Genomic DNA, 27500 nt, shown 5'->3' with positions numbered 1-27500 from the left:
AGTTTGTTCTAGTTATTCTTAACCTTGGCAATGGGTGCTTGATAAGAACGCCACAAATAGCAGAATACAGCTTTCAAAGCATTAGGTTTTTAATGCTTACTCTATGCACCGTAGGCTGACAGGATGGCCGAGAGATAAATACACTCACCTGTAAGCTGTCTAGCCTGGGTTTGAATCCCGAAGCAGCTATAAACTGTCATCCCGGTGTTTCACAAACAGGGTGACAACTGGGCATCTCGTTTGCCGGCATTAGTTGGCGGACATTAAAGATCCTACATTCTCCTTTGCGAAGAGTCGATGAGCTATCGCCGATACCATGGCCAAATTCCAAATTCCTGCTACAACTACTACTGGGAAGGCAATGGCAAACCACCCAGGAGAACCGTTGCCAAAAAACTGCTTCGGCAACACTGACGCTCTGTAACAGAGTATGGTACATCAGAATCAAAAATATCAATTGTATAATTAATGAATCTCGATCATGTAATGTTAAAACGGAAACAAGAATCTTTAAAACGTCTTCTCATGCCTGTGGAATCATTCTCAGGAAAATCAATTCGTGGAAATACATAATTAAGCGTTTCTCCCCCCTCTATAATTTACCCTCATTTCTAACTCCATTCACCTCATCTTCAGAAACAGTCAATTCGCTGGCATTCATATCACTGTTGTTGCTGCTAGCCGTGGTAGCAGAGTCGTGCAGTTGTGATGTCCCTTTTGCGTCTCCAACTTTTATCTCATCCGACACACAGGGTTTCTGATCCTGGTTCTCAAGATCTTCTTGTACACAGGAAGTCCTATAAACCTCAGACTCCTTTATTTCCACCTCCAATTCAATGTCATTACTTCCATCTGATGTGAAAGGAAAAGAAAGGAATTACGTACTCTGGCAATTTCATCATATTACAAACGGGGTGTAACCTGTAACATTCAGACTAAGTATTGATTAATACAATTAGAATAACTAAGTATTGATCAATACAATTAGAATAACTAAGTATTGATCAATACAACCACCCATAGTCCAACAGTTTATATAGATCCCTTATAAACTGCCACTGCCAAGTGTTGAATCAGGACTTTATTTTTAGCTTGTAAACTACAAGTGCGCTGCTCCTCATTCGCTATGGACATCTCGAAGAATTTCAAGCTGTATGTGTTATCCGATCCTGTCTTTCCTTCCCCATCTTTTCCATGTTTCATGCCCCACCCCCACCCCTTACAATAACTACTCCTGTGCTCTTCCCAGTTTTATCTTACTCTGTTGTAATTTTCTGGTAATGGACAAGCCAGTGTCTTCAGGGATAAACAACATTAACTACTACTTCCCAAAACATGCTTCATTGGACACATTCAGCTACCTGGACAGTCAAATTGCAATGGTTGCCATTATCATTCAACACTACTTCTCACCAACATGTGCTTGAGCAGGACTTGCTTCTGTTGGAACCACACCACCCCCCTCTGAAGCATTGTCTCCTGGCACAGCGAGCCGCAGGTCACGGGGTAACGAGGAGAGCGATTCGCTTTTCTCCCCCTCACTTTCCACGTCGCTTTCCAAAACACTTTCCTCATTGTCTGCATATGGAAACATTTGAGGACTATAACCTTTGAGAAGACTGGTGTTCAGTTTTCCCCAAGTACATAACACTGACAAATGTTTTAATCAATAAAAAGTACGAGTCATTGTTCTGATGTTTATGTAAGCTGATATCAGCGATAATGAAGCTGATCCAAAGTTTCAACCATTTTCCTCAATTCCTCACCCCACCTTCTGGATTCTGACCTCCATATCATTATCAAATTAAATAACATCGTGCTCCTACCCCCCCCCCCCCAAGCTATAGTTTGCATCTGCATTTATTAGGCATAACTTCAACTACAAATATTTTTATTTATTTATATATAGCCTGTGGCTGCTCGGCTGCATCATTTTCTCAGGGCACGGCTGTGCCCCATGTCACCAGCATGCTGGTACTCATTTTGCAGACCTCGGAAGGATGACAGGCTGAGTCAACCTACCTGGTGTTAATTTCAAGAGCAGGAGAAGGGCTTGAACTAAAGATCCTAAGATCTTAAAGCAGCCAACCTAACCAGTGAGCCAACACGAGGCTTTACAAATTAATGAAATGTCATCATCGAAGCAAATACAGCTCAAAACCTGCAATACCTTTCTCAGCAATGTACAGCAAGCAGTATGCACTTGCACTCTCTTCTCCTCCGCATCCCTCTCTTTGCACCTCTTCCCATGAAGCCTCGCTGACTCGCACATCATTAAACCTCCGCCAACCAATCTCTTCTGTTTCTGCATTCCCTTCAATCCCTGCATCCACTCTCTTTCCTGAAGACCCCCATTCTCTACGTCCTACGAATGCCCAGTAGTGTCCAGCCTGAGCCTGTCCCTCGTGAACCAGCACAGAGTGGAGGCGATAAGAAAACTGTGGAAGACATATGAAAGAGAAAACAAACCCAATAAGGATCGATAATGCAGCTAATAGAAATAACAGTAACAGACATTGCTTTTTGGTGACTTTCTCTGGAGTCTTTCCTGCCGAGTTAACGTCACTGATATTAATAGACATTAGACAGACAATCTGATCACAATGCTCAAATACAATATACCTATTTTTGTCAGCCCATGGTCCATATTACCACATTTAAAAGCTATGACTCTGGGGCAATGAATCTGCAAGTCTAATATTATTAGGCATGATGTATCATGCTAATTATTTATTATCTTTGACAGACATGTGAATCCTCTCTCACGTTTTTGCTGCTAGATGTGTGAATTCCGTGGGTTTCACCATTCTGATTACTTTTAATGTTGTTATCTTTAAAGGGGAGTGAGGGAGTAGTTAGTTTTATGCTTTCGCACCGTATGCGTTTTCATATAGTAATAGGACTCTTGGACTACTGTATTAAATTAATATGAGGGTAAAGTTGTTTGGGGTGGCCCAGCTGGGTGGATAGAACGAGTCATTTTCGCCTAGTTAGGGTAAGGGGGTAAGATTTCCTCATTCTATGTGTGTGTGTGTCTCTCTCTCTCCCCCCCCCTTTTTTAGCTGTTGACCCTCTTTGAATCTAACAAGCTTCCTCTGGCAGCCCATTGGTTTAGAGGTAAGCCATACTCCCATGCCGCTTGTGAACTTTGCCACCTCCAGCATGCAAAAGCACCCTTTGTGTCATTCTGGGTTGAAGTGGCAGCCTCAAATTATCTCACCCAGTTCAGTGTGCATGACGGTATGTGGGGTCTTAGCTGGGGGTTAGTTCTTTTGTTTGTTAAGTATTGCATTTATTAATTGTATCTTTGTATCCGGGATTTCATGCCATGTCTTGTGCATTGTTAAATTATTCTGAGAGACATGTGCCTGTGTTTCCACCATCTACCCCACTTTGACTGATTATAATTAATTGATAACCCCAGGAGGAAATAAATTAATTAGGTTATATTAATCCCTTTGTTTGGCGAATGGCACATGTCCAAGCACACACGAGACACAGAGGCACATCACATTATGGAATGGCTGCGCATAGCAGTGAATCGTCCAAAATTCAGCCTGAAGTCACCACGGGACATTAACTCCTGGTGTGTACGGTTACAGTCTTCTGCAGCTTGAGCTTGCTTTTGGGTGGGGGAGTACATGGCATGATATTGTATACACGACAATATTCTCACTTTGTTTTAGCAAAGGCTTTAAAAAAATTATTACACATCATTTTTTCAAAAGTCATGAAACACCCCTTTCCAATTGTAGGAAATGTCCTTCATTACATTTGATTTGCATAAATGTAAATACCACTGGCTTGACAACCCAAATAGTCAAGGAACAGTCCGATTGCTCAATTATAACAGCGTCTCATCCCCGAGGGAAGGCATTAACAGAATTCCAAAGATTGTTAAATAGGCTATGAGAGAGAGGACATATCTGCCCTGATTTCAATTGTCCGAGTCATCCCCCTTTTTGAGCAAAGGTAGCGTCATCATGAATTGGAAAGTTACAAAGCATCATCATCCCTCACTATCAATCTGGCTGATTAATGACAATCACATCAAAAGGAATGATAAACCTTGCAACAGATTGTTGAATGGTACAAATCTTGTTCTTTTGTTGTATAAAAGGTCCAAGATGTGACAAATTCCTATACAAAGCTGTTCATATGTAAATATATTACATTTAGGACAAAGAATTGTAATTAATGTTTGAGCAAGGGTCCAGGTTGTGATTGGATGACAAGAAGGCCATCCCAAGATATGTAACTGTCACAAAACATGGCTCGTATTGCAATATCATCAAAATCGTCTTCAAATTACTTTTAATAGGATAGATAGTCGAGTTTCTCCTGCAACGAATAATCAACCTTCCACCACAAAAAAAAAGATGGCAAACCAGACAAATATGTACTTGAGATTATTTAAGCTTCCAAATATTCAAATACATGCAACTAAAATACTGTACAAGAGGCATGCTGTTGGTACAAATTAAAACTAATCTAACACAACACAGTGACTCAAAGCACAATCTATGATCATGTTTCAAGCAGGAATATTTCATAAGAAAAATTCTGGTAAAAATAAATATTAATTACAATACAATTGAGTTGCATTAAACAAACAAACCTTTTGGAGTGTTGGCTGCATGTACATTGTATCTATTGCACGCTGCAGACGGCAGATTCCTTCCTGCAGCTCTGGATAAAACAAAAAGGAAAATTTCGATGCAAGAATTAAAAGAGAAAAGAAGATACAAAGAGCATAAATAAATAAATAAATAAATAAACAAACAAACAAACAGATAAAGCATTTCAAGGTAAGCCAAAGACAGACCTTGCACGTCAGCCCGCACTTCTCGCAGCCATTCAGATAACCAAAAGGAAACCTGGCATCGCTCTTCTTTACTCCCGGCTAGAGGAATTGGGAGGAACGTTGGAATTGAGGTGGATGAGGATGATTGGTGCACTACTGGGGAAGGAGTGCGGGCAGGTGTCTCATTTCCAGATGAGGTAGTTGGAGGCAGGGGGCTCACACTCGGAGTGAATTGTCTGTGAAAGGTTGTAGAACTGGGACTTGAAGGGGATTCTTCTGTTGGTCTGGTATAGGGGGTAAGGGAAAAGAGATAAGAAAAAGGAAGGGAAAAACTTAAGCAAGACACAGACATGGAAATAAATTTTCTCACTACAGATACAGAAAGGAAGATATAGAAATGGAAATAAAAAAAAAAATTCCACTTAAATACAGGACTGTCAGACCCCGCTATTCACGGATTCGCTATTTACGGACGCTGCATATTCGCAGTTGATAAAATGTGACCTGCTTCTACATTCGCGGCCCTGTGCTCCACGTATTCACAGTTTTCCGTGTATTCACAGTTTTTCACGGGATTTTTGATTTCCCCTTATAAATCACGAACTGCCGGGAAACTATCCCCCTTTTTCCCTTTGAAACAATGCCCCGACATTCGCGGATTTGACATTTGCAACATTTTCCAGGAATGTATCCACCGCGAATAGTAGGGTCCAATAGTACAATAATACCCCGGTTTACGTCACCAATTTTTGTGTCATTTCGCAAAGACGTCGCCACATTATTAATACCACTTCTTGATATTCGTTGTCTCAACCCACACTTGTGTCGTTTTAAATGCAATTCCTTTTATTCTTGAGCGTTTTCAGAACTACAAGACTGATAAAGATGCCAGAATACATCACGAACGTACCATATCAGGAGATCGCAAAATCACCGAAAGAATACTTCGCACATAAATAATGTAGTGTAATGTACTGTACTGTAGAGTGGTTAAGAGGCATTGTAAAAGTGTTACCTTAGAAATGAAATTAGATGTTATTCGTCGAATGGATGCTGGTATAAATGGATTGCCGGGTTATTAAGTCTGCCTCCGATCGATAAATATGCCCAAGTTTATTGAAGAAAGAGGCAGACGACGACGACATACCACCACCTTCGACCGCTTCCGAAAAAGGTATATTTACATGTCTGGTAATTGTTGTTTTTTGATTTTATTTATACGTATTTGTACTTGAATACAACTCATTATTTAAAATAAAAATTAAAAAAGGTAATATCATAGGTAAATAGCGAAATATAATAGCTGAAGTGGCGACATTAGGAATGCATCCCACCACTTATTCCATTAATTCTTATGAGAAAAATTGCTTTGATTTTCAGAATTTCGCTATTTGTCGCACTTTTCAGGAACGCACCTCCAACATGAATTGGGGTCTTACAGCATATGTAGATGAAAGAAAATAGCATTCAGCTGAAAATGCAGCTTCAGTGAATTTCAAGATACATTTCCCAGAGGTAGATATTGTTACGGATTTGGAAACCTTTTGCACACAAACAGCCAGAGTCCCCGCAGCTTAGTTATTTCGATAAGTATGTGTTTATAGTTAGGGTCCAATCCTTCTGTCTAATGGGTTAATTCCATGTGTGCACTGCGGGTTTCTTTTATAGTCAGGTTTTTTACATCTTGAAGCCGCACAACGCCAACAAAACCCTCGCTTCACTCCTCCTCCCACGCTGCGGGCGAACGGGTGCTTCGCCCGTCCATCTTTCACCTCTCCGCACCATTGACACCATTACACAAGTGCGTTCGACCACGAGTGTGAGCGGAGGTTTCCTCACCTCAGAGCTCTGACTCCGCCCAGGAAAGGAGGGGGTTCCCCCCTGTCCAATCACAGATGGCCAGCACATCACCCCACGAAACCCTGTCAAATCAGGGCAAAGATTACCTCAGGGGACCGGTCATCCCACCCCGTTCCGGGGGAGGGATAAGAATCGCTAGGCTCCCCTGAGTGCTCACGGGAGGGATTGCTGGAGTTGGGCGGGAGTGTTGGCTGGAGTGTTCGCTGGAGTTGGGCTGGAGCTGGGCTGGAATTGTAAAAAGAGGAGAGGAGAGTCACCATCGTCATCTTTGCTCTTGGCCCTTTGGTCTGTCATCGTCTGCGGTCATGGTCTGCGGTCTTTTCCGGGACTCCTCATGGTGGTGGTGGTTGAGCAGCCAGGACCGTGGTGCTCGATCGTGGTTCGTGGCAGCCAGGATCGTGGGCTCGTGGATTCTGGGTTGTGGGTTCGAGTCCCACAGTGGTGGGTTGGAGTCGGAGTAACCACACGAGGCGGACAGGTACCCGGCCAGACCCTGTCCCCCCCCCCCCCAGCTGAACGATCCTCCTCGGCTGAAGGACCGAATAAAGACCCGGCGAGGTCATTTTATTTTAGTGTGTGTGTGTCTGTAAAGGCACTGTCCTGCAAGTAGAATTGTATAAGTGTTGATTGCTCCTTGTACATTGCATTTTATTCGTGATTAAGTCTGTACTGTGTCTTATTATTGTAAATAAATATCTGTTAAATGTTCCAATTCGTTGCCTGTCGTTTCTACCATTGACCCAGCATGGTGGGGGCTTGAGAAGTAGTAAGGCCGTTCGTGCCGTAAGTTGTCATTGGGACCGGCGCGGCTCTGGTAACTCCCGCTCGGTTACGCCGGACCCGACTCAGTGCATGCGACTCGGTTCGGACAGAGTCGGCCGAGAGGGTGGCTTCCCCGGTAGCGAGACGGCATGAGTACTTCGGTAAATTGGAATAGACAAGTGGACCCTACCTCACGCTGTCAAAATATTGGCGATCACGGTCCTTTAAGTGACCCGTTGACTCCGGAGTTATCCGGAGTGACGACCTTTTAATTCCGGTGTTCGGTGGGAGACGGCCCGACTGCTCCGTCTGGCGGTCGTCCTCGCCACCGACCCCCGGCCCACAACAATATGCTGTGCCTCCTGATATCACATATACACAGTATGTGTATATGTATTTGTACTTTCGTTAGGTACATTGATGAGGAAGGAGGATGAGGATGAGGTACAGATGCATGAGGAATGTTGGCTATTTGATTGAATGTTGGCTATTGGCTCCTGCAATGCAGTGTCTTAAACACCACCTTACTTAACATATCCAAGTACTGCAAAACAGAAGGGTTTTGAAAGTGGCAAAAAGGCGATTTGTGTTTTGCGGTGTTCAAGCATATAATGTCGGATCCCGCCATTCACGGATTCACTATTCGCAGATCATAAAGTGTGATCTGCTTCTACATTCATGCTTCGTGTATTCACAGTTGGTTTGTTTGTTTATTTATTTATACTTCAGGACTGGTCTCCTATATCCACCTGGGAAATTGGGAATCGGTCAACATGACAGCATTACATAAAAAGGTGCAAAAATGGATCCCCTTAACCAAAGCCCAATTAGCGGACTTCCATTCATCAGCAAGGTCATGGAATCCATCATCGCAGTTGACATAATATCATTCCTTTTCTCCAACAGCCTCATCTCAGATCATCAATTCGGATTCAGATTCAGATTTATTTATAAACACTCTACCTTGGACATGCTGCTTCTTCACTCCCAACAATGATGGAGGCTCTCAATATCAAACATGAGATCAGGACCATCTCTCTGGGCATACCTTGAGTGTTTGATACAGTCTGGAATCCGGCCTTGCTCTCCAAATTGTCTGTCTGGAATCTAAGGCCAACTCCACTATTGGATAACTGACTTCCTCCACTCTCATCGACAACACGTGGCTCTCAACAGAACCCTTTCTTCACCTCTCCCTGTCAAGGCTGGAGTACCCTAACACAGTGTTCTAGGTCCCATATTATTCCTAATCTTCATCAATGATCTCACTGACTGGAAAAATCCTCTATCTCTTTGCTGATGAATCCACTCTCTGTCATGACATCTCTCATCTTTCTCACAGACAGGCAGTAGACTCTTCCCTCTCCTCAGACCTTGATAATAATCACAAACTGGTCAAACACAATTTTGCTTATCTCTATTATAATACCAAGCTTGCACAATAAAAACTCGGCTCGCCGTCACACGATCCCTATGAAATTGCTGTGGCACTTAGCGGACATGCCGACAATGTTTGGGAAGTCTTGGCGTTCCATAGTACCACTTGCATTTTGCACAATGCGTACTTTTGTCATTCCCCGTGTACGCTTTGTCGTCTGCGACCAGCTATGTTGTACTGCTATCCCGTGCATGTGCACGGGTATCGCTAGTGTTTCCATATTGTCCACCCTTTGCGTTTTCCCTTAACCCTCATCATTACCTGCATCCCTTGTTTGGCTGACTCCGTCTACTTTCTTTCTCCACCCTGCTGTTGGTGTTTCCCATTTCTCCTGCTCTTCCCTTTGTTGTGTTGTGTATTGATTTGTTCTGTGTAATCGCTCTTCCCTGAGCGTAGAGCATGTATAAAAAAATGAAAAAATAAATAAACACAATAAAATGCCCAGACATTCACGGCATTTTTCAGGAATGTGTCCCCTGCGAATAGCAGAGTTGGACAGTAATTCAATTGAAATAATACACCCGAGCAGGTTTGAAGGTCAGCTCGGATACAAAACTTGATACAACCGAGTGTTAATCAACCTTAGCGACTACGGAAAGTAAAAACTGAATTCAAATTGAATTTAAAATAAATGCGTGAGGCCACTCGAAGCAAACATCCCCATATTCTAGAAATCATTCTCAACATCATTATACAATTTTCAAACCCGCATTTATAGCCGTGAAATAAACACTCTAAGTGTGTGCATTTAATGGCTGCATCCAGGACAGAGCTGGACCCCAACTAAATAGGACCCTCGGGCCACCGAGAAGCTCAATCACTCGCTGCCTGCACATCTGCGCGGTGTCACGTGACCAGCCAGCTCGCCGTCGGATGAAATGCCTGAAAAAAATCTTAAAACATCCGTTTTTCACCGGAATTCTTTCAGATACTTGTGGAATACATCCCCAAACCATCTAAAATATAAACATTAATCTCACAGATGCTACGAATAAGCAGTCCCTCAGGAGGACAGGTTACGAGGTGAAGCAGTGAACGGAAAGCATGTGGTGTCCCTTCCAGAGTGTCACGGTTATTTGAATTGAATATATTTTCCTCATGAAAAGTGTGTTTCTGAGCGGATTTGCACGAAAATTATCTTCATTAAACGTGTAGCTACACCAGAAGGTCCCAAAAGTGAAAACATAAATCAACTAGAACTTAAGACAGCCTCGTTATATGGCATGGAAACGGATGGAAGCCCATGAAAGATACCCCTCGCTGTAATGCATTCCACACAGACCGAGGATATAAACATTCAATTTTCACAAAACTTGATGCAACTGAGTGTTAATCAACCTTTGCGACTATGAAAAGTGAAAACAGAATTTAAATTGAACTTAAAATAACCATGCGAAGCCGTGTTGAAGTCAACGGACCTCGTGTTGCCCAATAAACAGGGCCAGATGACAGAAGTAACGAGAAACTAGTTGGTCAAATTAAATCTTCTTAATAATCCCTATAAAATCCATTAAGCATTATAGCCGTCCGATGCTTCCTTATAGGCCATTCGACCAATCGGTCATTTTGCACTTGTGAACCTGTAACCTTGACCCTGAGGTGAAAATGCGAAAAAGGGCTCCGACGATCTATGGAGAGCAACTAGTATTCTCATCGTGTCAAGTTAGAACTCAATCGGCCGAGTCGTCGAGGAGGAGATAGAAAAATAAAAATTGTTGATGGACGGATGGACAGACGGACGGATCCGAGGACATCGAACGGTTATATTAAGTCAGCAAGGTGACCTAATAAAATAGACGTTGTAAAGGTAATACAAAAAATCCTGAAAATTACCACTGTGGATGCAGTATTGCAAACAGTACCTTATTTTGCACATTATATTAGTTCTTCCTGCCTGTTGTCTGTGTCCTTTATAACATCCTTCAAAACAGTAAGTTTCCTGTTTGGAAAGATTTTCAATTTTGTTTGACTGCCAGTCAGGCAGACAAAGTAAAAAATAAATTATCTCACTCCTCTCTGCGCATGTGTGATCACGACAAATTCAGAGCCAAAGTGCTGCTGAACTACAGGTTCATTTTCTGATTCATGTTCTGATTAGTGTTCAAAATATAACATTTGATTTCAATTAGTTGTTCTTCAATCATGAACAGACATTTGTAGACAGACAGACAGAAGTGAACCATTTGCTTAACCCTGCTTTTTGCTTTGTGTGCATGGGGTAATTCAATTATCTGTCATCTCACTCAGCAGGTGAGCCCACCAGATGATGCAAAACCATTGTAACATTATTTCAAGCTCATACAGTACAACAGTACTTTGTGTACTTTATGTTGCTTCGAGAATACTCCTTAAATAGATTTTGCCTTAATGCGAGAGGTCCTGAAGAATAGTCAATGATAATCAACAATGAACAGTGTTATTGACCAAATGCTCCAACACCAAAACAAATGAAACGAGAAGGGCACTTGGGAGAGTGCATACCTCCGCCATGTAATGCCTGATTGACAAGAACATATCGGGCCCAATACATTTTTTAAATATCATGCTATATATCGTTTTTGAGACGATCTGTCAATGGTGAAGAATCACTTTTAAAATTCCAGTAGTCGGATCCGGATCCACATCTTCACCAAAATCGAATCAATTCTTCCTTGTCACATACCTAACCTGCACACTAAGTTTCATCCGAATCCGTCAACTTTTTGAGATATTGTGCTCTATATCGGTTTAGCCCTATCTCTCAATGGTGAAGAATCACTAAAAATATTATCAGATACGGATCTGGATCAGGATCCACATCTTCATAAAAATCGTATCAATTTATCGTGGTCACACACGCAACCTGTTCACCAAGTTTCGTCCGAATCTATCCACAACTTTTTGAGATATTGTGCTATATATCATTTTTGGCCCGATCTCTCAATGGTGAAGAATCACTTTAAAAATTCTAGCAGTCGGATCCAGATTCGGATCTTCACCAAAATCGAATCGGTTCAACATTGTCACAAACTGAACTTGTCCACAAAATTTAATCTGGATCTGTACACAACTTTTTGAGATATCCTGTACACAGTCAAACAAACAAACAGACAGAAAGGGGTGAAAACATAACCTCCTTCACCTTCGGTGGCAGAGGTAATGAACATTTTATAGTTTTATTACCGATTAAACTTTGATGATTGATAAGAGGTGCTTTTTAGTCCAACTACTGTTAGTGAATGGTTTGTTTGGTACCGTGGTACAGTCGTGCTGAACTCCAATGCATACTGCAAAACGTCCCACAGTGGAAAGTGACGAGGTCCAGATCCAAACTCTGCAAACCTATCAACAAAATAATACCAGTAAGACAGCAAAGGAGCGACCTGTGTACACCAGCAAATCACAAAATCGACAACAGCCAACATTCACCTCGACTTAAAAGGACACAGAGATAGAAAAATAAACAAGTTTGCAAATTACAGAACTTACATTTCTATGTTAAACTGAAACCTGAACTTTAACAACATTACAAAGTAAGCAATACCTATCCATGGAATTTTTCATCAAGTTTTCGGGATCAAACTTGGAAGGTGAAAGTGACGGGAACAAGTGAAGATAATGATCTCATTTTGGCTGGATTATATGGAAGGATAGGAGAAGAATGCCTCGTAGATAATAGTTTAGTAGATGGTCAAATGGAATAATTAAGCAAAATAATGCAAGTCTTCATCTGTTCTCAAAAGAAACAATTTTCCAAAATTGAGAAAACAATGAGTTCAAAATGTGGGTGAAGTGGTGAGCAGTTAATTAATATGAAGTCCACTGAATATAGCTAAAACTGTTTGGCAAGTGCACAGTAAACATAGCCCCATATATTTTATTAGCTACCCAAGATATTCGAAATGTGATAACCTGACATTTCGTGGAAACAAGAGTCGATATCAATACGACAGATTGCTGCTACTGTATATTGTTTAACAATTTCAAAAATTCTGTTCATGGCCCTTCAATGGTGGACCATGTAAGCATAGAAACCACAATAACATGTGGGACTCATTGTGAGATGTGTTAGAAATACCTGGATGGCAATCACAATGCACATTGCAGTTCCTGTTGCAGCTAAGCAGGAAGAGATAAGCAACAAGGTGATAAAGTGAAGAAAGCATATTACATGGAGAAAGTCACCTTGCAAGCTGCTGCTGAAGCCTGCCTTGCGTCTCCAATAACCTGCGCGTCTCATCACGTTTTAGCTGCACAATCTCACGGTTACTCAGGATGTACCTGTTGCACAGCAACCATCAAACCATACAAAAGAATCACATTTATTGCTCTTCATGATAGTCTACAATGAAAAATCAGCACACAGCATCGCTACTCGCATCACTGTGTGGATGAGAATGATTACACAATATCTCGAGTAAACACAGACCATATGAAATATATATGACCATCTTGTCATCTGACATCTGTAATTACTCAGCATTCCATCACAAATACATTGCTTATTAAAACCACACCTGTCCATGTAAAGGTGTTGAGGGAACTCCAAACGATGGTGCAGTTTCTGTGCCCGACCTTCAACTGCATCAAATGCAAACCGTGACAGGTCAAAAGTCAGCACTGGGGGCAAGCGAGTCAGCCAGTGCTAGAAAGGCATAAAGAGGTTGCACAGATTACCTCAAATGTCCCAAGGGACAGGATATTTGTGAAATATCATTGTCATGTACCATATTCTATCCAATGTCAGTGCTACTGAAAAGCCTTACAGCAAAGAATACAATGGGCAGTTTGCCATTGCCTTTATAACGGCTATTCAGAACAAGTACTTTTTTTTTATACATGGTCGAGGCTCGTTGAAGAGCTGGGAAACAGAACAGATCAGGACACAACATAACAAACGACACAGGAGGAGAAAGGGGAAATGCCAAGAGCAGGGCAGAGGGAGAAAGTAGACGGAGACTGGCAAACAAGGGATGCAGGTAATGATGAGGGGTAAGGGAAAACGCAAAGGGTGGACAATATGGATACATCAGCAAAATTGTGTTTGACCAGTTTGTGATTTTGTCTTGTGATAAAAGTTTAGGTGAGGAGTTTGCGAACAGGCGGAGTGGAGATTTGAGGAGTCTGGGTGCTCTGGAGGATCCTGAAGAGTTGTGGAGTGTCTTCAAGACCACTGTCCTTGATGTTGCTGGTAGCTGTCTTGGAACTCACCGGAGGGCGAAGAATAATTTTTTTCTCTCAAGGGACACTGGATACCATTGACCAGAGTCGTAGGGCCAGGCTGAATGGAAATGCTGAGCTGTTCACGGAGCTGAGACGTAAAACTGTATGTGCGCAAAGGGTAGACAGGAGGCCAATGTGCAAGGAATCTGTGATGGGGTAGAGCAACACCTGTGGTTAAGTCATTCTCGTCCTGCTTACAGGGGAATTCACGAATTGTGTTCATCCAAGCCCATCCCTCGGTGCACTGCAGTTAGAGCAGAGGGTAGTGGGCTCTTGACAGAGGAGTCCGAAGCGAAGGCCCGCTGGGCCGGTAACTTTGAGCGGTTGTACCAGGATGATCCACCAACTGTTGAGTTGGACGTCAGGGGTGTTACAATCCCTATTGCTGACCCTCCAATCAACTGTGGTCCACCTTCGCTAGTGGAAACACAGGCTGCGGTGAACCAGTTGAAATGGGGTAAAGCTACAGGGATCTGCGGCATCCATGCTGAACTTCTCAAGGCTGGTGGAAATGCTGCACTCGTGTCGTTGCATGCAGTTCTGTGCTCTGCATGGAACACAGGTATCATCCCAACTGACTGGAAGAGAGGCCTTGTTGTCCCTCTCTGGAAAGGGAAGGGTGATCGCCAAGACTGCAACAACTTCGGAGGGGTGACACTGCTCTCAGTGCTGGGCAAGGTCTTTGCTTGGATAATTCTTGATAGGATTCAAGACCATCTGCTTGAGCACCAGTGTCCAGAGCAGTCAGGCTTTACACCGAGGTCAACGATTGAATCTGCCTGGGGGATGGCCAGACGGAGGGCCCTGGAGTACCGGCCGAAAGTGAACGCAGCGACGCGCTGCTCTGGCGCATGCTCCCATACCTGACCTGACCTTAATGATGAAGAATCACTTAAAACTCCTTGTATCCAGATCTCACCAAAATCTAATCAATTCATCCTTGCCACACACCCAACCTTCCCACACCAAATTTCATCTGAATCCTTCCACTACTTTTTGAGATATTCTGCACACCAACAAAGAAACAGATAAACAGGCAAACAAACAGACAGACATTGGTGAAAGCATAACCTCCCTCCTTCCCCCTTCATTGGCAGAGGTAAAAATACAAAAATATTAATGATTTTCGGCGACCGTGACCTTTTGACCTTAAAAGCAATAGGCTTTAGTAACCCAATATGTAAACCCCACTCAAATTTCAAATCAATCGGATGAAAATTGATTTTATGCAACTTTGACCTTTGGAGCTTAAAATAAATAAATCAATAAAAAACTGGCTTCGAGCTTTTGATTGGTGAACCAATTCAATGATCCAATATGAAAATTCTTTAAATTTCAGGTCATTCGGATGAAAATTGGTGATTTTGTGATGCTGACCTTTGACCTTTTGACCAAATTATATATTTGGCTTCTCCATATTCTCATAATAAAACTTGGATGAAAATTTGATGACAAAAGCTCAAATGGTTAAAAAAAAAAAAGTTACGGCCTGGACAGACAGACAGACAGACAGACACACACACACAATTGCAAAACCCATTTCCTGCTGCGTGTGGGATGGCATGGGTTAACAAAACAACACAAAGGCACAGCACTGTACACAGCAAAACAAATGGTGACTGGCTCTTTTCTCCGCTTTGCCACTTACTTTCTCAACAGCTCATGGACATTCCCAAAAACCTCTCCCTCCAGAAACCACTCACAAATATGAAACGGTTCCATAAGTTTATCTGGAATGAGCAAGAAATTGATCAAAACAGAGACATCGTTCCATACCCTGAAGCAGCCAGAACTTCCCTGAGCACTCCAGATCTTTCCACAAGATATAAAATATAGCTTCAGCTGAAATGTAACTATTGGGTAGGTCTGTAATAGGACTGGCTTAACTTGGGCTTAAATGTACAGGAAGTGTACAGGCAGGCATGGTGGAAACTTGGTTGTGGAGATGAAGCTCTATTCTCTACTCCCCCTCCTACTGCACTCAGCAAATCCACTGGCAAAGCTATGAAATAGCTCATTACCTCTTGTGCTTACCTCTCTTCCTTCACCATCCCATAGTGTTGCCTGGAGCGAGTCGTGCAGACAAGAGAAGCCTGCCACCTGCAGGGGAAGCTGTCCAAAAGCCTCCAAACGGCCCTCACCACTCTCTGCACACACTCGCATGTAATGAACACAGTGAAACCCAAACCTAACATTCTTGGCTCGACACAAAATGTTGAAAGCCATGCGTTCACTCCATGTTATTAAACCTTAATTTATATAAAAGATTACCAGGGTAGTTTAATGAGCTTATACTAGTATTTTAAAGAAACCGGACGTAGTGGTGTGCGCCTGTAATCCGGCTACTCGGAGGTTTGGGTTGGAGGATCGCTTGAGGACGGGAGCTCCGCACTGGGCCGCGCTATGAGAGGGTGTAGGGCAGCCCGGAAACATGGCGAAACCCAATCCTTATCCCTGTGTCGTAAGAGGCGACCAGGGTTGCGTCAGGAAGGGCATCCGGCGTAAAACCTCTGCCAAATCAGTATGCGGATCATAACGGATGATCCGCTGTGGCGACCCCTAATGGGAGCAGCCTAAAGACGAACACACTAGTATTTTAAAGAAGTTAACTGGCTTCGAGACAGATTATTATATAATTATAGACCGAAAAAAAAAGAGATGTGTTTTCCTACGACGTTTCTAAACCTCTGCTTGTGCACTGTGATCAAGTCGATTGCCATCAGTTACACCCTGTTGAATAGTTAAAGATGGCAGTCATACAAGGTCAAGTTCTACAAAAGCATGGCAATGTTTACACTGTTTGATTTGCCTTTATCTTACCAGACAAAATACTCCAAATCACTTCAAATGCCCGCTATGGCAGCAATTTTGGAATCTGGCAAGTGTGCTGGCAATGACTATGACATCCACCAAATAATACCAGAAGAAGAAAACACCCATAGTCCAGTAGAATTACACTATAACCTGAAACAAATTGCAATAGTTTTTTTTTTATTGCTAGATCTTGTTCAGGGGGTCACTCTAAATGTCCCAATATAAAATAGGACAAAATCGGACCACCGGAAGTGCCCTAATTTGCATAAATTCAAAATGGCCGCTATTGAGCACTTTGGGGGCTGAAATCTCCTTAACGGTGCGTTTTAGACCCCATAAATGTTTTATTAGCAGATAGGAAAGTGACCCCAAGGAATCCAAATATGTCGTCAAAATTTGTATATGATGTCATATATGTCAGAAATGACGTCATTGATATAATTTATGTTAAATTTATGTTTTCCTCAATGTTTTTGCAGGAAGTACATGTATGGCGTTCTTTGGAAATATCCTAGTCTGAAATATGTTCCATGAGCTATGCCTTGAACATTAACAAATTCAAATTCAAATGTATACCTCTACAGAGTCTGTCCTATACATGTCCTGGCTTATTCACATGATGAGGTTTTACTTAGTCTGAATCAATATCGGTGGCAACATCCCCCTTATTCGTGCATGATGTCCCTTTGCATCCCGTGCATGATGGTGAACACTCTAAGCCATTTTTCCGACAGCTGCAATGTAGTGTCACAATCTCCCTTGCATTGGCACCGGATTATTTTCAACAGATATTCCGGTGCAGGAAGCAAGTCCATCTTGCTTGGCTGCATTCGACCATCTGACAAATGCCACCCCCAATCCGTTGGATTCAGTTCTTCTTTCCCCCATCCAAACCTGGGTTTGATAGTAAACCCTCTGTGAGTGATATCTTGCTGCGTTGGATGTTGGAGGTAGCGTCTGTACTTGGACACTGCGAGCACTGGTAGCCACCTTTTCCGAGAACTTCCTGGCTCTCAGGTCATCCAGGCTTTCTTCCATCTTTCCACCACATAGAAAGACAAGAGCACTCTCTCTCCTGCTTTATCTACGTCCTCGACCCTCAACCCTTCTTGAGCCAACTTTAGAATTTGCGACTTAAACTCATGATGATTTTGGGATTTCTTCACGGGCGCTCCTTTCCCTATCCCAAATATCCTGGATGTTGTGTCACATCCAGCAATGGCATGGATCACTGGCAAGAGACTACACAATTCTTTCCCCATCTGCTTCTTGAGGCAAACAATGTCCCAGACTCTCCTCTTCACCTCCTTCTCCACAAACTTGCATTTTGACCTGAAGACGAGTCCTTTGCAGTCATCACCGCGATAAAAACACAACAGTGCAAGAAGATCTGTATCTTCTCCTATTAGTTGCGTACAAGCAGACGTTGAACACCTTACAGCCGTTTTCACAATCAAGATATCAGCATCACCATCTGCGCTTTGGGTCTTGATGCCGTTTTCACCCATCTTCTGTAACGGAGTGGTATTTGCTTCCCTGTTGTGAAGTTTACACTGCAAACTATGTGGTAAATGGCATCTGCCGCGTGAAGGTCAATGCAAGATGCCAAACGTCCCCGAACTTTCTCTGCCCAAGGATCGTTTGAGGGCCTTTGGTTGCATGCTTTAAAGATAGACCTCTGGAAGTTCCATGTTCGAACAGGGTAAGAATCATCAGAGTTGGTGTCTGCTGACATCTCACAAAGGAAGTAGTGTTCCAAAAAGTTTAATATGGGTTCAATAGAACGGCGACTTGGCGGCTCTGGCTCCTCCCGAAACTTTCGTTTTAACGAAAACTGTATCGATTTCTTGTTGCAAAAGCCTAGTCTGCATTCAGAGTGGAACTTCTGCCCCACCATCACGTTGATGGCAACTCCTCTTGATTTTGCAGCTTCCCTCACACTATGGGAACCCTTCTCTGTCAAAGTAAACGTTTGTCGGCCATCATCAAGCTGTTTCTCGCACATGGCACACTTTGTGTCATCCATGGTGTAGATGTCGCCCTGTGGATGGAAAATTAGTTTTTAGGATATTGTCAAAGCGATGCTAAATTCCACGAAAATCATTCAAGTAGTTTACCTAATGCTATGCGCGTACATACGACGTCTAATACCCCACACAAACAATCTGAACCAAACACATTATACACAGTACACTCCACAGCAGTCACTACACAAAGCATGCAAAATGAAATCAGTCATGCCCACAGTGTAAAAATAGCCGCGTAAATCTGATGTATTGTACAGATACACTCATGATCACCTGAACAAAGAGTCACCTGGCCATTGAGTCCATTTACCTTAGGTGAAAGGTGTAGGTTACCCTGATTGGGGGGGGGAGGGGGTTTGTTGTGTTCCATGTTGTGTTACATAGTTTATTTGTCAATCCCGATGTATACTATATGATAAGGGAAAATAAACTCTTTTGAATTTGATTTGAATTTGTTTGACACCTATGACATCATATATGATGCTATGACATCATTTCTGACATATATTACATCATATACAAATTTTGACGACACATTTGGATTCCTTGGGGTCACTTTCCTATCTGCTAATAATACATTTATGGGGTCAAAAACGCACCGTTTCGGAGATATCAGCCCCCCAAGTGCTCAATGGCGGCCATTTTGAATTTATGCAAATTAGGGCACTTCTGGTGGTCCTATTTTGTCCTATTTTATATTGGGACATTCAGAGTGACCCCCTGAACAAGATCCAGCAATAAAAAAACAATTGCAATTTGTTTCAGGTTCAGCCATTCTGGGGCTCAATCTACTAGACTACCAGCTTAATATCCATCTGAGTGTTGGTGGTGCACAGCTCAAAGGCAAGTACCTGTGCACAATCCTGCCAGAACCTAATATTAGGCAAATAAATATGGCAGAATTTAACCCCCCCCCCCCACCACACATCTCTCCTTAAATGCAGCAATCCAAACCACCTTTTCTCCACATGACATGACGACATATGTAACAGAACATTGTTCCCATGCCATCAGACCACACTGAAAGAGCAGCCTCTGCCAGTGAAGCTTATAAACAACCCAAAACTTCCTAAATTTCAAACCCAAAGTCGGTGGTGCTCCGTTAAAATACATTCCAATCTGTTTTATGTTGAATACTACATTCATGTTTGATGTTGCACATATTATTTTAATAAATTAATTTGAAAAGTAATTGCATCAAGTGTTATGCAAATTTATAAAAACACAAAATACTCTCCATCACTTCAGCTGCAGGCCCAGATATTATTACCTCCACTACCGAAGGTGAAGGAGGATATGTTTACACCCCTCTCTGTCTGTTTTTCTGTTTGTGTGCAGGATATCTCTAAAAGTTGTGGACGGATTCGGATGAAATTGGTGGACAGGTTGGGTGTGTGACAAGGATGAACTAATTAGATTTTGGTGAAGATCCGGATCCGGATCCAACAATTATTTAATTTTTTAAGTGATTTTTCACCATTGCAAGATAGGGCCAAAAATGATATTGTTATGGTTCTAGGAACCACATGCATACAAACATACAGTTGTCCCGAAGTTAGTTATGCCATAAGTACATGTGTAGATAGATCCCTCCTTATGTGTAGTGGGAGCAAAAGGGGGTGTGTTGCGATGTTTTTTTCGTTAGATTAACTAAAATATACAAATATACAAAATCATTATATCCCCTCCATTATGATCCAAGGGACCATAGCGCTTGCAGCCCTCGGTTCGCTGGCCACATCGCACCATTGTCCATCTGCTGTCTCCGGAGCCTCGTTTTTCCAAGTAAAGGCAGAATCTTCACGTCCACAGTTCCTTTTCGGCTTTCCCAAACTTTCCAATTCAATCTTGGCCGTACCACCGTCCACCTTCCTCAAACACACGTGGAGTGGGCGGGCTTTCCCGGCCTGGAGGAAATCCCACCCAGAAAGGGTGGACCCCATGAAGGGCATGTCCAATCAGGGCAGACGGTGACGTCAGCTTCGCCAAGGCCCCTCCCCGGCCCAGGGGGATCTATAAATTATGACACCATCCTCAGAGTAGAGTGAGAGAGTCGGAGAGTTCGTTGGTTAGGAGTGAGAGTCGGAGAGTTCGTTGGTTGGGAGTGAGAGAGTCGGAGAGCTCGTTGGTTGGGAGTGAGAGAGTCGGAGAGTTCGTTGGTTGGGAGTGAGAGAGTCGGAGAGTTCGTTGGTTGGGAGTGAGAGAGTCGGAGAGTTCGTTGGTTGGGAGTGAGAGAGTCGGAGAGTTCGTTGGTTGGGAGTGAGAGAGTCGGAGAGTTCGTTGGTTGGGAGTGAGAGAGTCGGAGAGTTCGTTGGTTGGGAGTGAGAGAGTCGGAGAGTTCGTTGGTTGGGAGTGAGAGAGTCGGAGAGTTCGTTGGTTGGGAGTGAGAGAGTCGGAGAGTTCGTTGGTTGGGAGTGAGAGAGTCGGAGAGTTCGTTGGTTGGGAGTGAGAGAGTCGGAGAGTTCGTTGGTTGGGAGTGAGAGAGTCGGAGAGTTCGTTGGTTGGGAGTGAGAGAGTCGGAGAGTTCGTTGGTTGGGAGTGAGAGAGTTGGAGAGTTCGTTGGTTGGGAGTGAGAGAGTCGGAGAGTTCGTTGGTTGGGAGTGAGAGTCGGAGAGTTTGTTGGTTGGGAGTGAGAGTCAGAGAGTTCGTTGGTTGGGAGTGAGAGAGTCAGAGAGTTCGTTGGTTGGGAGTGAGGGAGTCGGAGAGTTCGTTGGTTGGGAGTGAGAGAGTCGGAGAGTTCGTTGGTTGGTAGTGAGAGAGTTCGGTGGGTTCATTGGCTGGTTGCAAAAAGGAAGGAAGGTCGTTAGTTGAGTTGGTCCCTTGGTTGTTAGCTGAAGAAGGAAGGTCGTGATAGCGGAGGGCCTTGCCCATGTCTCGCCTCGGAGGCCCGTCTGTTGTGCTGGTCCGAGTACACCCGACCTTGACCGGGTTTGTCGTTAGGTCCTTTTTGCTGCCCCGTTCTACCTTGGACTCAGCGCTCTCCACCCGGGCTCCTTCGCAGACACTGTCTCCACACATGCGGCTGTGGGCCGAACTGCACGACCTTTGTCGGGTGCCACACCATGGAGCATCCCTTCCCTCAGAACGTTCAGGTACCAATAGAACTGCGACCTCAGCTCCCTCCCTCCCTGACTGCAAAAGTCCTTTGCCATTCAAGTGGGTTTATTTTGTCTGAGTGTGCGTCTGAGTGTGTGGCGCCTGCCCAAGTAGAATTGTATAAGTTTTTGATCCTTGTAATTCTTGCCTGTATTATTCTCGCGACAAGTCTGCTCTGTGTCGTCTTTTGGAAGTTGCTGTAAAATTGTCGCACATCTCTATTCTGTCCCCTGCATAACACCCCAATAAACCTGTTCCTGTACCACATGAATTTCCTCACTTATTGTAAATAAATTACAGTCATGCGCCGCTTAAGGACGTTCAGGGCAACGACGGATCGCATATACGACGGATCTGCCAGCTCTGAAAAGAAAAAAAATGTGGCTGAAAAATTCCTATCGCCGAGTGATGTAGCCGACGTAGTGCTGTCAGTCGTATAAAAATAGCACCTACAATAATGTACATTGTACAGTACATAATGATAATAAACAACGACAGTGTGGCCCTGTTCCAATGCAATTGTTGAGGTCCATAAAATGTCATCGCGAAAAAAGCAGGGTCGTGCTAAATCGGGATTCAAGGAAATCGGCTTTCAAAGTGAACCAATGTTTGCACGTTTACCTTCTAGCAAGTAAATTACCTTTGAATTGAAGAATTCCGCGAATAAATCGTTATTGTAAGTCGAAATTAAAACACAAATTTGTTTTCTGTGAAGCATTTTATGTTGTTAAAACATTCGCACTGTTCCGAAAATATATATCACAATTGACAGGTGCTCGTTTCTTCATTTGTAAACTCGAGGGGGAGCACTCGGTAGAGTGCAAAACCTCCGCCGCCAATACTGCTCAGTCACTCAAGTGAGCTTGATATCTTATTCATTCAATTTGATGTCAACAGAGCTCACAGAGTTATAGTTTGCAACTTTCCCTTTTACTTTTAACTTTTACATACTCGATACATTCGTCACAACGAGATTCCTTGAGACATAAATTGATTTTACGTGGGTATATAATTTTGGCATGTCTTTTGTGGAAATGACTTATAACATGTAGAAATGCAAAAAAAACCCCGAAATTTAGTTGAAAAAAAAAGTTGCAAAAATTTTTTTTTCTCTAACAATTTTGTTTTTTTTTGGGGGGGGGGGGGTGGAAATCACTTAAAACATTCAGAAATGCAAAAAAAAAAAAAAAATTCAAATATTTTTTCAAAATGGCCACCATAGGGGCCATATTGAATATTGGACCAAGTCCAAAATCTCGTGGCATGATCCTTGGACCATACCTAATCCCCCCACCAAGCTTCGTCGAAATCCGTCGAGGAGTTTTTCCGCAATACTGTTCACAAACAAAAAAACAAACAAGCAGTCATAGACTGGTACTTACGAAATCGTCAACTTGACCTCTGACCTTGTCGAATAATAGCTGTCTCGAGAGAAGGTAGCGACACAAACCAGAAGTTTCTAGGATGATTCTGTACCAAACCATCAAAAATCGAATGTTTTGGATGTTTGACCTCACTGTGACCTTGACCTTGACCGATTTTGACCAAAATCTAATCAGCGCTAGCCATCACCCTCCTGAATCACGTGGTGTAATTTGACATTGGTGGCTTCTTCCGTTCGAGTTATCTGTACGAAACCATCAAAAATCGAATATTTGACCTCACTGTGACCTTGACCTTTGACCGATTTTGACCAAAATCTAATCAGCACTAGCCATCACCCTCCTGAATCACTTGGTTTAATTTTACATTGGTAGCTTCTTCCGTTCTCGAGTTATCGTGCCCACAAACAAACAAACAAACAAACAAACAAACAAACAAACAGAAACGCAAGTCATCAATATATCTCGGAAATCTTTAGATTTCGTAAGTAACAAACAAACAAACAAGCAGTCATAGACTGGTACTTACGAAATCGGCAACTTGACCTCTGACCTTGTCTAATAAAAGCTGTCTCTTGAGAAGGTAGCGACACAAACCAGAAGTTTCTATGATGATTCTGTACCAAACCATAAAAAAATCGAATGTTTTGGATGTTTGACCTCACTGACCTTGACCTTTGACCGATTTGGACCAAGATCTAATCAGCACTAGCCATCACCCTCCTGAATCACGTGGTGTAATTTGACATTGGTAGCTTCTTCCGTTCTCAAGTTGTCTGTACAAACCATCAAAAATCGAATATTTGACCTCACCGTGACCTTGACCTTTGACCGATTTTGACCAAAATCTAATCAGCACTAGCCATCACCCTCCTGAATCACGTGGTGTAATTTGACATTGGTAGCTTCTTCCGTTCTCGAGTTATCATTTTTTGGATGTTTGACCTCACTGTGACCTTGACCTTTGACTGATTTTGACCAAATATAATCAGCACGAGCCATCACCCTCCTGAATCACGTGGTGTAATTTGACATTGGTGGCTTCTTCCGTTCTCGAGTTATCGTGCCTACAAACAAACAAACACACAAACAAACAAACAAACAAACAAACAGAAATGGAAGTCATCAATATACTTACGAAATCTTTAGATTTCGTAAGTAACAAACAAACAGAAAGAGGTGAAAACAGTAACCTCCGATGGCGGAGGTTAATTATATCATCGATGCAATGATTACGTATTCATAAAATCCAAACACTATTTATTCACCTTTCTATATATAAAATCGATGCGAGAGGAGATTGTAAGCTGCTGCTAACAACACCGATGGCCGTCATGAACAGCACAAAGGTAAAACTAACATGTCTTCCGTCTCTCTTGGATATGTGTTACAATTGCCAACAGTATTCAGTACAGTAACATGCTGCACATGTTTATATCGGAGTAGCAATAGGCGACACCATATAGCCTCGGTGTCGAGGTTTGTGCAAGTACGATGTTTAAAAACGATGTTCGAAAACGAAAACAAAAAAAAAAAACTAGAGGGGGAGCACTCGGTAGAGTGCAAAACCTCCGCCGCCAATACTGCTGGGTCACTTAAGTGAACCTGATATGCTATTCATTGTAGGTCAAAACGGATCAGACTCTACTGAACCACGATTGAATTAACTAAATGAGATTGACGCGCATGTAGAAATGCCAAAAAAAAATCTAAATTTTTCTGAAAAAAAGCTGCAAAATTTGTTTTTTTTTCTCCAACAAATATTTTTTTGGGGTTGGAAATCACTTAAAACATGTAGAAATGCAAAAAAAAATAATGATAAAAAATATTTCTAATAAAATCGAAATTTTTTGAAAAAAAAAAATTTTTTGGACCAAGTCCAACATCTAATGGCATGAGCCTTGGACCATACCTAATCCCCCCACCAAGTTTCGTTGAAATCCGTCCAGGAGTTTTTCCGTAATACTGTTCACAAACAAACAAACAAACAGACGGGTGAAAACAGTAACCTCCATCCATCTTCGATGGCGGAGGTTAATAAAAAAAACCGAAAAGGTTCGCACAATGACGACGTCGCTTCACGATGCGTTTCTCAGAACATAACCCCGTCTTTAAGTGGCGCATGACTGTATTGTAGAAATGTTCCCAGTTTGTTTTTGTCTTTTCCTTCATTGGTCCAGCATGGTTCGGATCTAAGTTTAGCTGGGTCTTTATCCCCGATAATCTGTTCATTCTAGCCGGTATGTCCTTGGCAGTTCCGCTCGGCTGCATCCGATCCAGAGTTGGTAGTTGGTACTCTACCATAGTTGGTAGAGTCATCCGGTTCGGGCAAGGCGTACTGAGGGCGTGGTTCCCCGGTAGTGGAAGCCGCGTGGTTAATTAGGTAACTTGGTTCTAGACAAGAAGATCCTACGCTACGCAGTTGAGGTATTGGCGTCCGCGGTCGGTTAAGCGACCCGCCGTGTCACGGAATTATCCGTGAGCGACGGCCTACAATTCCGGGAGTCTGGTGGGAGACGACGTAACTTCCCCCACCTAGTGGTCGTTCTCGCCACTGGACCCCGGCCTGCAACAATATATAGCATGACATTTCAAACATGTATTGGGCCTGATATGTTCTCATGGATCAGGCATTGCGGGGCAGAGGTATGTGCTCTACCGAGTGCCCTTGCAGTTGCAAAATGCATTCCCAAGTGATGGGAAAAGCCTAAAAGTACAATTCAAGTCACAAATTACAAATAAACTTGACCAGTTTACAAACAAACTTGAGATGAACTTAAAATAAATAAATAAATGGTGGAGATTGGAGATGTGGGATGATGGTGGGTATTGTGAGAGTGATGATTGATGGGGGGTTGTGGAGGGACGTTCGAGGGGGAGGGGTGTGGGCTGGTGGGGGATTGGGGGATTGACATTGACCTTCCACACGGAGGAGTATGATGTAAATTAAGCATAAAAGCAGCTTTCTCGAGGCTATCGAGGGAAGGCAATTTTGTTTCGATCAGACAAACCTTGGTCGGGTTATAGTGAAAAATGTTAAAATATCTAAAAATGGGTCATGACCTTAAAATTAGGTCAAGGTCAAAAAACTGTTAACCCTGCATACCTTTTCCCCCCAATATTCATGCCAAACTTCATTCTGAAAGTCACAGCAGGATCCGAAATACAGCTCAGACATTGGTAGAAAAAAAACCAGAGTTGGTGTCAAAGCCACCCAATGCTCGCCTGTTTATACATTCATCGTTTTTAAAAGACTCGTCTAATAATTAATATTGTTTATAAAGCATTGCAGTGAATTCTGATCCAAATAATTTTAAAGCAATATATGTTGTTGTTGTTCATCTTTCGGCTGCTCCCGTTAGGGGTCGCCACAGCGGATCATCCGTTATGATCCGCAGACTGATTTGGCATAGGTTTTACGCCGGATGCCCATCCTGACGCAACCCTGGTCGCCTCTTACGAAACAGGGATAAGGATTGGGTTTCGCCATGATTCCAGGCTGCCCTACACCCTCTCATAGCGCGGCGCAGCGCAGAGCTCCCGTCCTCAAGCGATCATCCAACCCAAGCCTCCGATTAGCCGGATTACAGGCGGACGCCACTACGCCCGGTTTTAAAGCAATAAATGCATTTGTATATTGTAATCAGTAACAAGAGTGCAAGTGAGCACAATACATGCTCGAACAAGAAGGAACATACAGAATTGTGCTGCTACATGGAAAACAGCATCCTGGTTGCCATGGCAACCACTTTAGATGACCAACGTATGTCGCGACACACCGTCTCCACAGTCTGTACCTATGTACCAAGTATGAAACGTGAAAGTTGAAAACTTTGAGAGTTAGAGTGCGGAGAGGAACGGATGGAAAACAGCATCCTGGTTGCCATGGCAACCACTTTAGATGACGAACGTATGTTGCGACACACTGTCTCCACAGTCTGCACCTATGTACCAAATATGAAAAGTGAAAGTTGAAAACTTTGGGAGTTAGAGTGTGGACAGGAACGGACGGACAGACGGACGGACGGACGGAATCTCATTATATGCCCCGACACATATATATATATATATATATATATATATATATATATATATATATATATATATATATATAT

At 42.9% G+C, this 27500-nt stretch overlaps 1 protein-coding gene across 1 annotated transcript in view; it reads right to left on the bottom strand.

Annotated features, from left to right (window-relative positions):
- The window catches only part of LOC147024694 (ubiquitin carboxyl-terminal hydrolase 25-like), a 102036-nt gene that overhangs the window by 30796 nt on the left and 43740 nt on the right, over nucleotides 1-27500 (bottom strand). Inside the window, exons 10-18 of the mRNA XM_085884844.1 lie at nucleotides 16101-16222; nucleotides 13361-13488; nucleotides 13029-13124; nucleotides 12099-12185; nucleotides 4826-5088; nucleotides 4619-4689; nucleotides 2171-2438; nucleotides 1414-1578; nucleotides 626-852 (exon numbers count right to left, since the gene is read on the bottom strand). Of these exons, the coding sequence (XP_085740970.1) occupies nucleotides 626-852; nucleotides 1414-1578; nucleotides 2171-2438; nucleotides 4619-4689; nucleotides 4826-5088; nucleotides 12099-12185; nucleotides 13029-13124; nucleotides 13361-13488; nucleotides 16101-16222 (1427 nt within the window). The remainder of the gene's footprint in view (nucleotides 1-625; nucleotides 853-1413; nucleotides 1579-2170; nucleotides 2439-4618; nucleotides 4690-4825; nucleotides 5089-12098; nucleotides 12186-13028; nucleotides 13125-13360; nucleotides 13489-16100; nucleotides 16223-27500) is intronic.

This window comes from Eptatretus burgeri, chromosome 6 (assembly GCF_056783735.1).
Source record: "Eptatretus burgeri isolate ZD-2024b chromosome 6, Ebu_testis_v1, whole genome shotgun sequence".
Taxonomy (NCBI): domain Eukaryota; kingdom Metazoa; phylum Chordata; class Myxini; order Myxiniformes; family Myxinidae; genus Eptatretus; species Eptatretus burgeri.
Note: the sequence above shows the minus strand (reverse complement) of the source record. Positions and strands in the feature narration are given on the sequence as shown.